This window comes from Thamnophis sirtalis, unplaced genomic scaffold (assembly GCF_051295495.1).
Source record: "Thamnophis sirtalis isolate CommonGarterSnake01/CBP01778 unplaced genomic scaffold, rThaSir2_p1.2 scaffold_9, whole genome shotgun sequence".
Taxonomy (NCBI): Eukaryota; Metazoa; Chordata; class Lepidosauria; order Squamata; family Natricidae; genus Thamnophis; species Thamnophis sirtalis.
Window position 1 is genome coordinate 15,938,880 of NW_028261389.1, and position 12,714 is coordinate 15,951,593.

General features: G+C 36.7%; 1 protein-coding gene across 11 annotated transcripts in view; it reads right to left on the minus strand.

Annotated features, from left to right (window-relative positions):
* The window catches only part of LOC106550126 (ELKS/Rab6-interacting/CAST family member 1), a 150,347-nt gene that overhangs the window by 62,283 nt on the left and 75,350 nt on the right, over window positions 1-12,714 (minus strand). For all 11 annotated transcript variants that reach the window (XM_014067925.2, XM_014067924.2, XM_087722909.1 and 8 more), the window contains one exon: window positions 3,871-4,031. In XM_014067925.2, the coding sequence (XP_013923400.2) occupies window positions 3,871-4,031 (161 nt within the window). The remainder of the gene's footprint in view (window positions 1-3,870; window positions 4,032-12,714) is intronic.

Consider the following 12,714-nt stretch of genomic DNA (forward strand, 5'->3'; position numbering starts at 1 on the left):
AACGCCAAATGCCTTGGCTCTGAACATGCGTCATTTGCGTTTTATACTTTTTTTGCTAGCATTAGCCAGACAGTTTCTTTAAATGAACCATTTTTTACTTATTTAGGAAGTGCATAACTCAAATTTTCATTATAATAATTTCAAAGCTGGAGTAGAAATAAATTAAAACAATGAAAGCATATGATGGTTAAACATTATGCAAGAAAGCAAGAACAGTAATTCATCCATAGCTGTTACTGTCATGCCAACAAACATTCAAAATCTAGGCCAAAAAAATAAATCTTCAGTTGATACTAAAAACTGAGAAGTCTAACTCAATATTGAGAGACACTTTACTGTGTTACTGAAAATGAAGTGTTGTCAAAGGGGTTTCGCCATGTTATTGTCAGGGCACTCACACCCCTTACCAATTTACAGTATATAAATAGTAGTGTAAGTTTGATTCACTGTCACTCTATCCAGTGATAGAGTGACCTATGTAGGTTACTATCAAATTTTTCTTGGACAATTTTGATTCCCTTCTAAACCTAGCATCAAAATAATTAACCCTTCAGAAAGTTGTATCCTGTAAAATAATAATATTCATTTATTATTGCTTCATCTGCCTTTTGCTCAGGGTCTGTTCCTTTTTCTAATGATCTAATAACCTCAGTAAAATATTAATTAAAAGATATCTGCTTTGCCTCTTAGAAAATATGGCTCCATCTGAGAAACTTCTTGTGATAGCTGAACTCTTGTTCAGGTCTCCTTCAGCTAGAAAGTAGGTGAAGGGAATGGAAAAAAAATAGCACAACATTAATTTGCTCAGGAGGACCAAATTCTAAGTTTACATGTTTGAGCAGGAGCTACAAAATTGTGTGATCCCTCCTCCAATGCTTCAAGTTTTACTGAGGTTATTCCAAGTAATATAATATACTCAAAGTATACTCCAAGTAATATAATTAACACTTGGATGCATAAAAAGTAGGATTAGGCAACAATTAAATTTCTCTTTTTCAGTACTCCTTCAACCCTCTCCTTGCCACCTATGAAGCGGAGTAAGAATTTCACATTATGATCAAGCTGCTAGAGAAGACATATTTAGAAACAAACAAAAATATCTAGCAGACATACAGGGCTGCATAGCAATTTGAATTCAAAGGGAAGGCAGTTGTGGGAGGCCAGGAGAAGACGCAGCTGCTTTCAAATGACCCTGAGAAGGGCTATGGGGTACACCCATAGATGCTCTGAATCACAGTTTTACAGTTTTCAAATCTGGTCCTTGGCACTATCTTATTATTCAGTTAGTTGATGCCATTTATTAGTTTCTGTCTTCCAGACAAGTAACACCTATGCAAAACTCTTTTTTCTTACAAAAATTAAACAAAGAATAAAGCTTCTGCTCATCCAGAATGTATCTCCGAGCCTTCCAGCAACAGCACCATATGTAGCATTCCAAAAGGACATGAGATTTTTTTTCTTCCCCCCAACAACATTTCTATAGGCATTTTATAATCTAATAATACGAGAGGAAAAATGACTCCAAAGTTGTGTATAGCTGACTGGAATTCAGACATCTGTTCTGATTAAAGAGCTTCCTGAGTGGGGGTCCTCCATCCCACTATAAATATTTAGCTTTTAACTCAATTAAAACAATATAAGACAGGTTTTATTCTCCACAACCTGCAACTGGAATTGATGTACTAGATTTTTCTGGGGTTGCCTTAGAATGAGAACCAAATTTTTACCGCACCATCTTACTGTTCATAACACCCCCTCTGTAAACAAACTCAGGAAGAGTGGCAGTGGTATGAAGAGTTGACTCTCAAGACGGGATGGAAACAAGAGTACAGTAGTAGCAAAATCTTAAGAAATGAACAACAGAAAGAATCTCCTTTTTCAACATCATTAACATCTTGAGCAATTGTTGACTGGAACAAGCCCCTTAAAATCACCACCTGGTCCTATTTTCAGCAGTTGGTCTTCCTTCCAAAACTGTCATGGCTCATTTAGATAGCATAGCACATTTTTTTCCCTAAAGGATTATTCTCAGGGATGTTGGAATTCAAAACATAATGAGATACACTCATGTTAAAAAAATACCCCTATAACATAACCACTAGTCACGTTTTTCAGAAATTGTTTTTTTCTGTTTTTTCGACCACATGGAACAAACAGCGTATTAAAAGAGGAGTATAAAGTACGTGGAATATTAAAATAAATTGCTCTAATCTCAGATGCTGAGAAAATTATGAACAATTTGAACTGGCAATTTCTCTTCAAAGCATTGGAAAATATGGACTTTAATGAGAATTTTATTCAAGGAATCAACTAGTGTATATATCAAATGGGGTTTAATGGTGATTTGACTAAACCCTGTTTTATCCAGAGGGGGACAAGACAAGGTTGTCTTCTGTCCCCTTTTTTGTTTATTTTGGTTCTTGAAATTTTGAATAGATATTAGACAAGATGAGAAGATAGTGGATCTAAAAATTAAAAATTAGGCTTTGAAATTCAGAGTCTTTGTTGATGATTTAGAGTTGATTTTACAAGACCCTCTGAAAGAGATCAAGCCTATGATAAAAAAAATTGAAAGATTTTGTGCACTAACAAGTTTTAAGATTAATAAATGAAAAGCAAAGATGTTGGTAAAAATGACTACACAAGATCAAGACAATCTGATGAAAACAAAAAAAATGGTTTTAAAGTAAAAAAAGTTAAATATTTGGGTGTTATTTGACTAATTTGAATTGTACAGTGTTTCAAAATAACTAAGTCAAGGTATAGTATGAAGTTAAAAAAGATACATTGAGATGGGGGAAATGCAATTGTTACTGAGATTTTTAAAGAAATCCCATTCATATCCCATTCTATCTTCTCCCCATATTTAATATCTATGTAAAACTAATGGAGTTTGACTTAAGGTTTTGAATGGGTGTTATCAGTATCCTGACTGCCTTAAGATTGATTCATCCTTCCATCCTTCCGAGATTGTAAAATGTGGACCCAGACTGTTAGAAGCAATATGCTGATATTGTAAATCACTCAAGAGTGCTGTAAAGCATTTTAGAGCGATATACAAGTCTCCGTCCTACTGTTCCTTACCATCTAATTCCAAGGATGTAAACAGCATTCTTGACTAATGCATTCAGTTTAAAAATAGTCTGTATGAAAGTGAATATGCAAAAATTAAATCCAGACAAGAGAGATGCCATTGGTAAATAGGAATCTGGACAATGATTTTTGTACAAGCTAGAGATTAAGACTATTAGAAGTAAAAGGAAAGAATATAAAGTTGGTTTATTTGGTTAAAGTTAAAACAAGATATCTTACTTCTGGAAAACCTTAATGGACCTTCTGCTGACCCAAGAATTAAAAAGATGTTTTATGGATTTGCTTATAAATGACAGTTGGGATATGGGATGAAGAAATAAATCTTTGTAAACTGAGAGGCAGTAAAGAGTTGTTAAATTTGTTTATGAAAGTTGGAAGTCACTTCTTTAGACATTCATTTTCTCTTGCATTGTATTTCTACTTTTCCTTTTCCTTTTTATTCTTTTCATTCTTTTTTCAATTACTATATTTTTCTCCTAAAAATAGTATGTATACACATCCACCCCAATAACCTATTGTAGTTTCAAATTTCAGATAAGGACTAATTCAAAAAACACTATCTATGTATAAGAATGCATGTGGTACAGGGATGAAAAATATATATTTCTATTAGGATATCCTCTATTTTTATACATAACTCCACTTATAAAAAGGTCATTACAATTGAAGACAACAGCTATTTAAGTAATTTTTTAAAATGAATAACGTGAACAGGAGTTAACCAATGATCCTTAAAGGAGATATCAGAATGAAATATTAAGAGAAACAAAGACATACTTCATCTCTAGCACCTCCTCCAAATGCTTCCTCCGTTCAGCCCGCAAGTTGGTTAAATGGGTTTCCTTCTCAGCCAGAGACTGCTGAGTAGAGGACAGCTTTGCTTTCATAGATTCCAGTTCTTGTTTTACTTTCTCCATAGCCATCATCAACTCTTCTACCTAAGGAATTTAAGAATGATAAAGAGGAAGAAGAGAGAAAGTATGTGATTATGAAACAATATTTGCCATTCACCAGAGTTATAGCGTGATGGAACAAAAATATTGCAAATGGTCAACTTATCCCTGTTGAAATAACACAGTTAGCTTAAAATAACATATATTGATACTATTATAAATTACAGGCAGCACTTCTTTATTACACATATGTCTATTCACTATTGGGTTTTAATTTATAATCACTGATAATAAATCTTTTATGCCCTATCTTCATTAAAATGTAGAGAAAAGTTACATTACAATTTTTTAATTACAAAGCCACTGTTCCTAATTTCAGCATTTCAACAAAACTGTACTAACACATTCTCAAATACATTAAAATAATTCTCTTATGCACATTCAGAATATTTGAATAGATCTTTCTCACTCAGAGCAAAGATTTAGTTAATATGAAGTGAAGGTTGTTCTGTAACTAATTGAAAAGTTTTGTGTTTATGGTGGAACTCTATTCCATTTTGCTTATCTCCATGGTTTGATTAAAGGCAGTGGACATCTTATTGATCTATTAGCTCTTGAACCATCTTGCACTTCGCTGGACCATCAAGAAAGAATATCTGATAAAGTTCAAAATAAATTGCAAGGAAGAGTAGATTGCTAAAGGAGAAAGATACCAGCACATGTTAGTCTAAAGAAATCAGAAACAGGACAAGAAGACAACCCCTTCCTTATTTAACTAAACCTAAAACCAATAAAAGAAAGGTAGTTATGGAAGAAGTTTTACTCAGAGGCAAATTTATTTATCAAGCCTCTTCCTAGAGCCTGGATGATTTCAATAGGATAGAACCAGAGATACCCCTGAATTCTTCCTCGTTAATATCACATTGCAGACAGCAACGTGACACAACAGTTCTGGTGAAATACCATCTCCTATTGCAGGGTTGTCAAACTCGATTTCATTGAGGGCCACATCAGGGTTATATCTGACCTCGGGGGACCAGGGTGGGCATGGCCAGCTCAACACTTGTGTTGGGGGCGCCTGCAAGCAAAAATAGGCTCCTGGGCTCAGTTTTCAGTTGTGACGGCTTCCTCCAATCTCTGCCAGCAAAAATGGAGCTCAGGAGTGCTGCCCACAGCCGCCGCGAACTCCATTTTTGGCTGCGACAAGCTCCTGCAACCCTCTGCCAGTGAAAATGGAGCTGAGAAAGGCACTGCAGGCTGATCCTTTGCTGTTTCCAGGGCGGCCCCACAGGGCATATCTAAGCAACCTGTGGGCAAGATATGCCCCCAGGCCTTGAGTTTGACACCCCTGTCCTATTGGGAAAGACAAAGATGGAATGAAATGAGAACCATTATTGCAGCACACTCAAGCAACGGCTCTCAAGCTGTCTTGTTTGTCTATGCCCTCACTTTCCTGGAAAATGAATAAAAGGAGGATCATTCATGAAAAACCTCACAAGTGGGTAGAAAAGGCAAGTTAAATTGGATCTGCAAGCCAGAAATTTATAATTGAATTGCCAAATTATATTGCTAGGTGTAACAATATCATGTCATTGGTGGAATACATGCTAATAATTTATTTATTTATTTATTTATTTACTTACTTACTTACTTATTTATTTATTCAATGTTAAAAAGATTTGTATGGCACCCATTTTAAAACACAACTATGGGTGTCTTACAATACCAGTAAAACACTCAAACTATAGAACATATAACTGTAACATGGTTGACTTAAATCCTGCCTCCTCTGGGCTTCCTGTAGTCCTCCAAATGTGCCCTAGATGGATTTCTTTTTTAAATAGATTTGAGGGGCAGTAACAGGGAAAGGGAAAGAAAATATGAGTACCAAGTATATTCAATACAACTCCCTCCCAAAATACAGCAATAGACTTACATACCTATTCATAATCTAAGAGGCTTATAGTGCCAGCATATTGCCCCCAACAATCTGGGTCCTTGTTTTACCCAACTTGGAAGGATGAAAGACTAAGTTAACCTTGAGCCGTTCAGAATGGAACTATAATTATAACCATAATAGAAGTGAAAATAAAATTTATCCAAGTCAGATCTCTCTTCTTTAAAATGATTGGTGAAAATATTTTCCCATAAAATTGCTAACAGTTCTATGAGTGACTAAGATTTGCAAACCTCAGAGCCCAATGCTAAGTATTTGTTTTCTCTTCTGGCCATCTCTCAAACTTTAACATATCCCGGTAGTAGACAAACCTCAGTTTCAGATTATGGCAATTATTCAACAATAAGAAGCAGAGCATGCTGAAATATTATCTCTTGGACGATAAAGCATTTGTTAACAGCAGAAGTAGAAGATGTTTATACATTGGTTTAAAAAGGAAAACCACATATATTGAGTATTCAACAAACCCTGCAAAATACATTAATCTATAGGACATCAAGTTACCAACACTTCATGGAAGCAATATAGAAATGAGATACTTTTAGCATAACTGACAAAAAACTCCCAAACGCTCTCTTCCATATGCTTAATATTATGTAACATCTAATGCAATTCCTTCGGAGTAATAAGTGTATCTGGATATATTCAAAAATCCAGTCTTCTGGATTTAAGATTCAAGTGTTGAAACTCTTTTTAATAAAAATGGACCACTAAAGACACAGAAATTGAGAATATTCTGAAATACCGTATTATAAAATTGTATTCCTTTGGATCCACATAAAATATACTGCTACACGTTTACGTTGTAATATCAGTTATGTGTTTTAAGGTCAATCATTACCTGCTTCCAGTAGAAGTCATATGGACAGAACTAACGATGCAAATCCACAAATATCCAACAATTTTTTTAGATAGACAAAGACTCTTATGGGGAAAAAATGCTAAATGTACAAATATCTGGAAAAGTTGAAAAAAGCTTTTTATTTTGAAAATATTTTTGAGAGTGGAAGATGATGCTCTTTTTCAATGTATGTTTCATTGTTTGGAAACAGATTGTTTGACTTGGCTACTGAAACTAATCTTTGGGGCCTACAGACTCAATGTGATATTTATTGCAACCTCAACCAGATACATTTCCTAACTTCTTAAGAGTTTTATTTAAGAAGAGACATGCTATAATGGGCTTGGGAGACAGGAAGAAGAGCCGCAGCCAAGTCTGACAAGACATAGCTCAGCTTGCAGAAGGAATGGTGGTGAAGAAAGCATCTCAGAAGGGACCTTCCCTAGTTCTCTGGAAAGGAAAGACAGGCGATGGGGAAAAAAGAGCTTTCCAAGATTATATTAATGTAATCTTACAATAAATGTAGTATTAGTAGTACTCGTGATTTTGGTTTCTTTTCTGAACTACCTCAAAGAGCTCAACAAGAGAGAATTTTATTCTCCGTGTGCAGAATTTTCAATGCAAGGGTGGGTTTGAAAAATTATAGTAATCGGTTCTCTGCCTAGTTTTTGGGTGGGCATAGCCGTGGGGAATGTGGCTTACTCAGCCTCCTATACCACCGGGGGTGGGCATTTTCACCCTTCCCAGGCTCCGGAGGCTTTCCTTGAGCCTCTGGGAGGGCAAAAATGTTCTTCCCTTGGCTCCGGAGGCCCTCTGGAGACTTGAACGGGGTTGTGTGGAGACTCCTGGGAGGGGCAGGACGGGGCTAGAGAGTCCTTCCAACTACCGGTTTGACAAACCAGATGCAAAATTAGTATCTGGTTCACCTGAACCAGTCCAAACCGGCTGAATCTCATCCCTGACTCAATGTGATTGTTCAAATAGCATAATATGGTGGCAAAGCTATAGCATGAATCAGGGGGAAAAAATACCCTAAAATATTTCCATCACAGAAAAAAACAACCAAAAACCATTCTTCAAATCTATCTACCTTTCCAGACCTGAAGAGAAGAAATAGAAGTTGCAGCTTGTTAAGCAATGGAAAAAAGAAGGGATTAAAAAAACTGAAAAAGACAATAAACTGGCACTAAATACTACTACAACCAATAAGAAGGTTTCTATCTCTCCCTGCATGCGGGCCTCTACTTAAATAAAACTGTCTGTTTAACTGAAGCAGCTGCTTGATTTAACTTGTAGCACTGAAACATTTACTTAAATAAAAGTAATTCCTCTATGAAAGTCAGAAACTTGAAATGAAGGTGACAGCTGGATTTATGGGTTTGTTGGTAAGCCGAAAGGCTATTGTACAGCTTTAAAAGGTTTTCTATTCTTAATTTGCACTAATCCTTATAAAATTTGATTTAGAGATCTAAATCAATTTAATATCAGTAAAAAACCAACAGCCTTAAAGCCCAAAAACACCCCCCAGAAACAGCAGAACACATCTCAAAAACTAATTCCAATCTCACTGTCTGTCTAATTTGTTGGAACATATCTCAAAAAAATATATATGAAGAATGCTCTAGACGTCTCTGTTCACTTCCTGTTCTTTACTGCCTTCTCCTCCAGAGAATTCACCCATGTCTGAGCCAGTAGACTCCCCTTTTGCATCAGATGATTAATTTACATATCAATGATAATTTGATAACACCATTTGAATTTACTCAGTGCTATAGTACACGGTGGACAGAGGAAACATATGTAATAGATTAACCTATGGGAGCACTTTGGTTAGATAAACTTTGGGACAGAGTTGTATCAGAAGATAATTAAAAAAATATATCTATGAACAAAATTTAAATAGAACTGTGATGAAAGGTCAACACTGATTTAAACACTGAAGAATGAAATAGTGAATATAGGTTTGAAGGCAATTTTTTAAACAGCTAATTTTACATTGTGACTTATTCAAAGTAAAGTTGTTAGAAGAATCTTTAATATAAAAACTAGACTTTTGATGCAAAACTCATGAAAAATGTTGCAGTTGTTTTAAGTTATTCCTGATCTGTTGTCAACCATATCAATTTGAATGTGCTGTCAAGAGCTTTTTTAAAGAAGCATAGCATGGAGAAGAGAAAACTGAAGAGTTATAAATTTGTTAAAGTCTTTTGTGGACAAGATCTCCATTTTTCCAGAAAAGCAAAGAAGATGAGCTCTCACGTCTTATGGCTATATTTATAGAAAAAGAGTCCTAAATGCACATCAACATTCTTCCATTGAATCAACCTGCCTTCCATTGAGGACCTGTATACTGCACAAGTCAAAAAGAGGGCTGTGAAAATATCTACGGAGCCCTCACATCCTGGACATAAATTGTTCCAACTTCTACCCTCAAAACGATGCTATAGGGCACCGCACACAAGAACAACTAGACACAAGGACAGTTTTCCTCCGAAGGCCATCACTGAACTTAACAACTAATTCCCACAACACTGTCAAAAAGTTCACTAAGACTGTACTACTGTTATTCTTCTCATCCTTCTTAGTACCTATCTCTTCCCACTTATGACTATAACCATGTTGCTTGCATCTTTATAATTTATATTGTTTTATTTGTTTTTTAGTATGATTTGATTGCTTATTAGTAACCTATGACTATCCTTAAGTGTTGTACCATATGATTCTTGATGAATTATTTTATTTTATTTTTCTTTATGTACACGGAGGGCATCTGCACCAGAGACAAATTCCAATCACACTTGGCCAATAAAGAATTCTATTCTATTCAGAAATATTATTTCGTGTCTCTTTTCTAATCCTCTATAGCAAAAATTCTCATGTTTTAAAAAAAGAAGAAAACAACAAATAAGGTACTGATAACGTTTAAAGAAAATGTTTTTCAGGGGCTTCTGGAAGAGGTATGGCAAACTAAAGATGGCTCCATGAAAGCAGGGCCAATGACTGCAGTAGAGACCAAGGAACCAGTGAGAAGATCAGGTCCTTGGGACCTCTCTAGATAAGATGATGATGGGAAATCACTCACATGTGCTCTGGACAACTGAGGACTTTGTGGGACAAAGATTTCTGTAGGGTTGAGCATCAAGAAAGGGTGGGATTAGTTTTAGAAGGACACTAACTTCACAAACTTCACTTTCTAATCATTTATGGAAATTGCTCATTATTTCTAAGCTATTAGAGGCCTTCAGAATGACTTGTTTACACACACTATTGTAAGTAGGAATAGATGACCTTGGTAGGAAAAAACCTAACTGCATTTGTATGTGTTGTATACATACACTGATATATGTGTCAGTACACACATAAAAACACACAGACCTGACTATATCTCTAAGAACATTGGGATAAAAGCACCAATGCATGCCTATTTCATGTTGCACATTCAATCCAAATGCCCATAGTATTGTTCTGAAATGTCTGTATGGGCTGGGGACTGGAAATACTGTTTTGCAGAGGATTCATTCCTTCTTGAAAAACATCTTTTCGGGGAAGGAAAGGTCACATCAACTCCTTATTTCAGGGTATTCATTCTCTTCTACCTTATTTAACAACTACGTGAAATTACTGGAAGAAATCATCTGTCGCTTTGGCTTCATTAACATTAGTATGCTTCAGGAGCATCAATATGCCAATGATTCCTAACTTTATACCATGTCTCCAGGCCAAAGAGGCAATGAGCAGGAAGTCCAGACCAGTACTTGGAAACTGGCGAAATAAAACGGCTTTCATTAGTACAGAAATTCTCTAATTCCATGGAACTTCAATCGCTTGTTCTTCATGGGGTTGAACTTCCCCAGAAAGAGCCAGTGGGTGATCAGGGGTACTTCTTGGACCTATGACTCCTGCTGGAGCAGCAGGTGAATGTCATAGCAAGCAAAACCTTCAGCAACACAAAGAGATACCACATGGGCGCTACTTTCAAAGATGACCTGAAAACTGCAGCTGGCCCAAAACACAGCTGCTAGCAAGGAAAGTTGCTGACCTCATCCTCTTTGGATTACAGTTTCATTTCGGGGGTGGGGGGTCAAGACTAAAGCAAAAAACCTCATTTCTTCTTTGAATACAATATTCTATTTATATGTGGAAAAATGCCCTTTGTGAGATTTATTTTGATAGCTGATAGCTACAGTTTTTGAAAAAAAGTATATTCAAACAACGTATTTATGAAGGGGATCTGACCTCATAACCATTCTTAAGATCTACTACAAGTGAAACTCAAAAAATTAGAATGTTGTGCAAAAGTTCATTTATTTCAGTAACACAATTTAAAAGGTGAAACTAATATATGAGATAGACTCATTACATGCAAAGCAAGATAGTTCAAGCTGTGATTTGTCATAATTGTGATGATTATGGCTTACAGCTCATGAAAACCCCAAATCCACCATCTCAAAAAATTAGAATATTACATTCAATCAAGAAAACAAAGATTGTACATAGAACAATATCGGAGTTCTGAAAAGTATAAGCATGCATATGTTACTCAGTACTTGGTTTGGGCCCCTTTTGTAGCAATTACTGCCTCAATGTGGTGTGGCATGGAAGCTATCAGCGTGTGGCACTGCTTAGGTGTTATGGAAAACCAGGATGCTTCAATAGCGCCCTTCAGCTCTTCTGCATTGTTCGGTTTCATGTCTCTCATCTTTCTCTTGGCAATGCCCCATAGATTCTCTATGGGGTTCAGGTCAGGCGAGTTTGCTGGCACAGTAATCCCACGGTCATTGAACCACGTTTTGGTCCTTTTGTCAGTGTGGGCAGGTGCCAAGTCCTGCTGGAAAATGAAGTCAGCATCCCCATAAAGCTTGTCTGTGGAAGAAAGCATGAAGTGCTCCAAAATCTCCTGGTAGACGGCTGTGTTGACCCTAGACTTAATGAAGCACAGTGGACCAACACCAGCAGATGACATGGCTCCCCATATCAACACAGACTGTGGAAACTTCACACTGGACTTGAAGCATCTTGCAGTGTGTGCCTCTCCATTCTTCCGCCATACTCTGAGTCCTTGGTTTCCAAATGAGATGCAAAAGTTGCTCTCATCAGAAAAGGGGACTTTGGACCACTGAGCAACAGACCAGGTCTGTTTTTCCTTTAGCCCAGATAAGATGCTTCTGACGTTGTTTGTTGTTCAGGAGCGGCTTGACAAGAGGAATACGACATTTGAAGCCCATGTCCAGGATCTGTCTGTGTGTGGTGGCTCTTGATGCACTGATTCCAGCCTCAGTCCACTCCTTGCGGAGTGGCTCCTAGCTCCTCCTCAGGCCATTCAAAAGTGTCCCCAACACTTTTGAATGGCCTTTTCCTGACAATCCTCTCCAGGCTGCAGTCGTCCCTGCTGCTTGTGCACCTTTTTCTTCCACACTTCCCCCTTCCACATAACTTTCTATTAATGTGCTTTAATACAGCACTTTGGGAACATCCAACTTCTTTTGCAATTACCTTTTGAGGCTTTCCCTCCTTAGGGAGGGTGTCAATAATGGTTTTCTGCACAACTGTCAGGTCAGCAGTCTTTCCCATGATTGTGATTCCTACTGAACCAGACTGAGAGACCATTTAAAGGCTCAGGAACCCTTTGCAGGTGTTATGGCTTAATTAGCTGATTAGAGTGGGACACTTTGAGCCTAGAATATTGCACCTTTTCACAATATTCTAATTTTCTGAGATTGTGGATTTGGGGTTTTCATGAGTTGTAAGCCATAATCATCACAATTATGACAAATCACGGCTTGAACTATCTTGCTTTGCATGTAATGAGTCTATCTCATATATTAGTTTCACTTTTTAAGTTGCATTACTGAAATAAATTAACTTTTGCACAATATTCTAATTTTTGGAGTTCCACCTGTATGTTCTTGGGTATACTGTGGTTTCAGCCT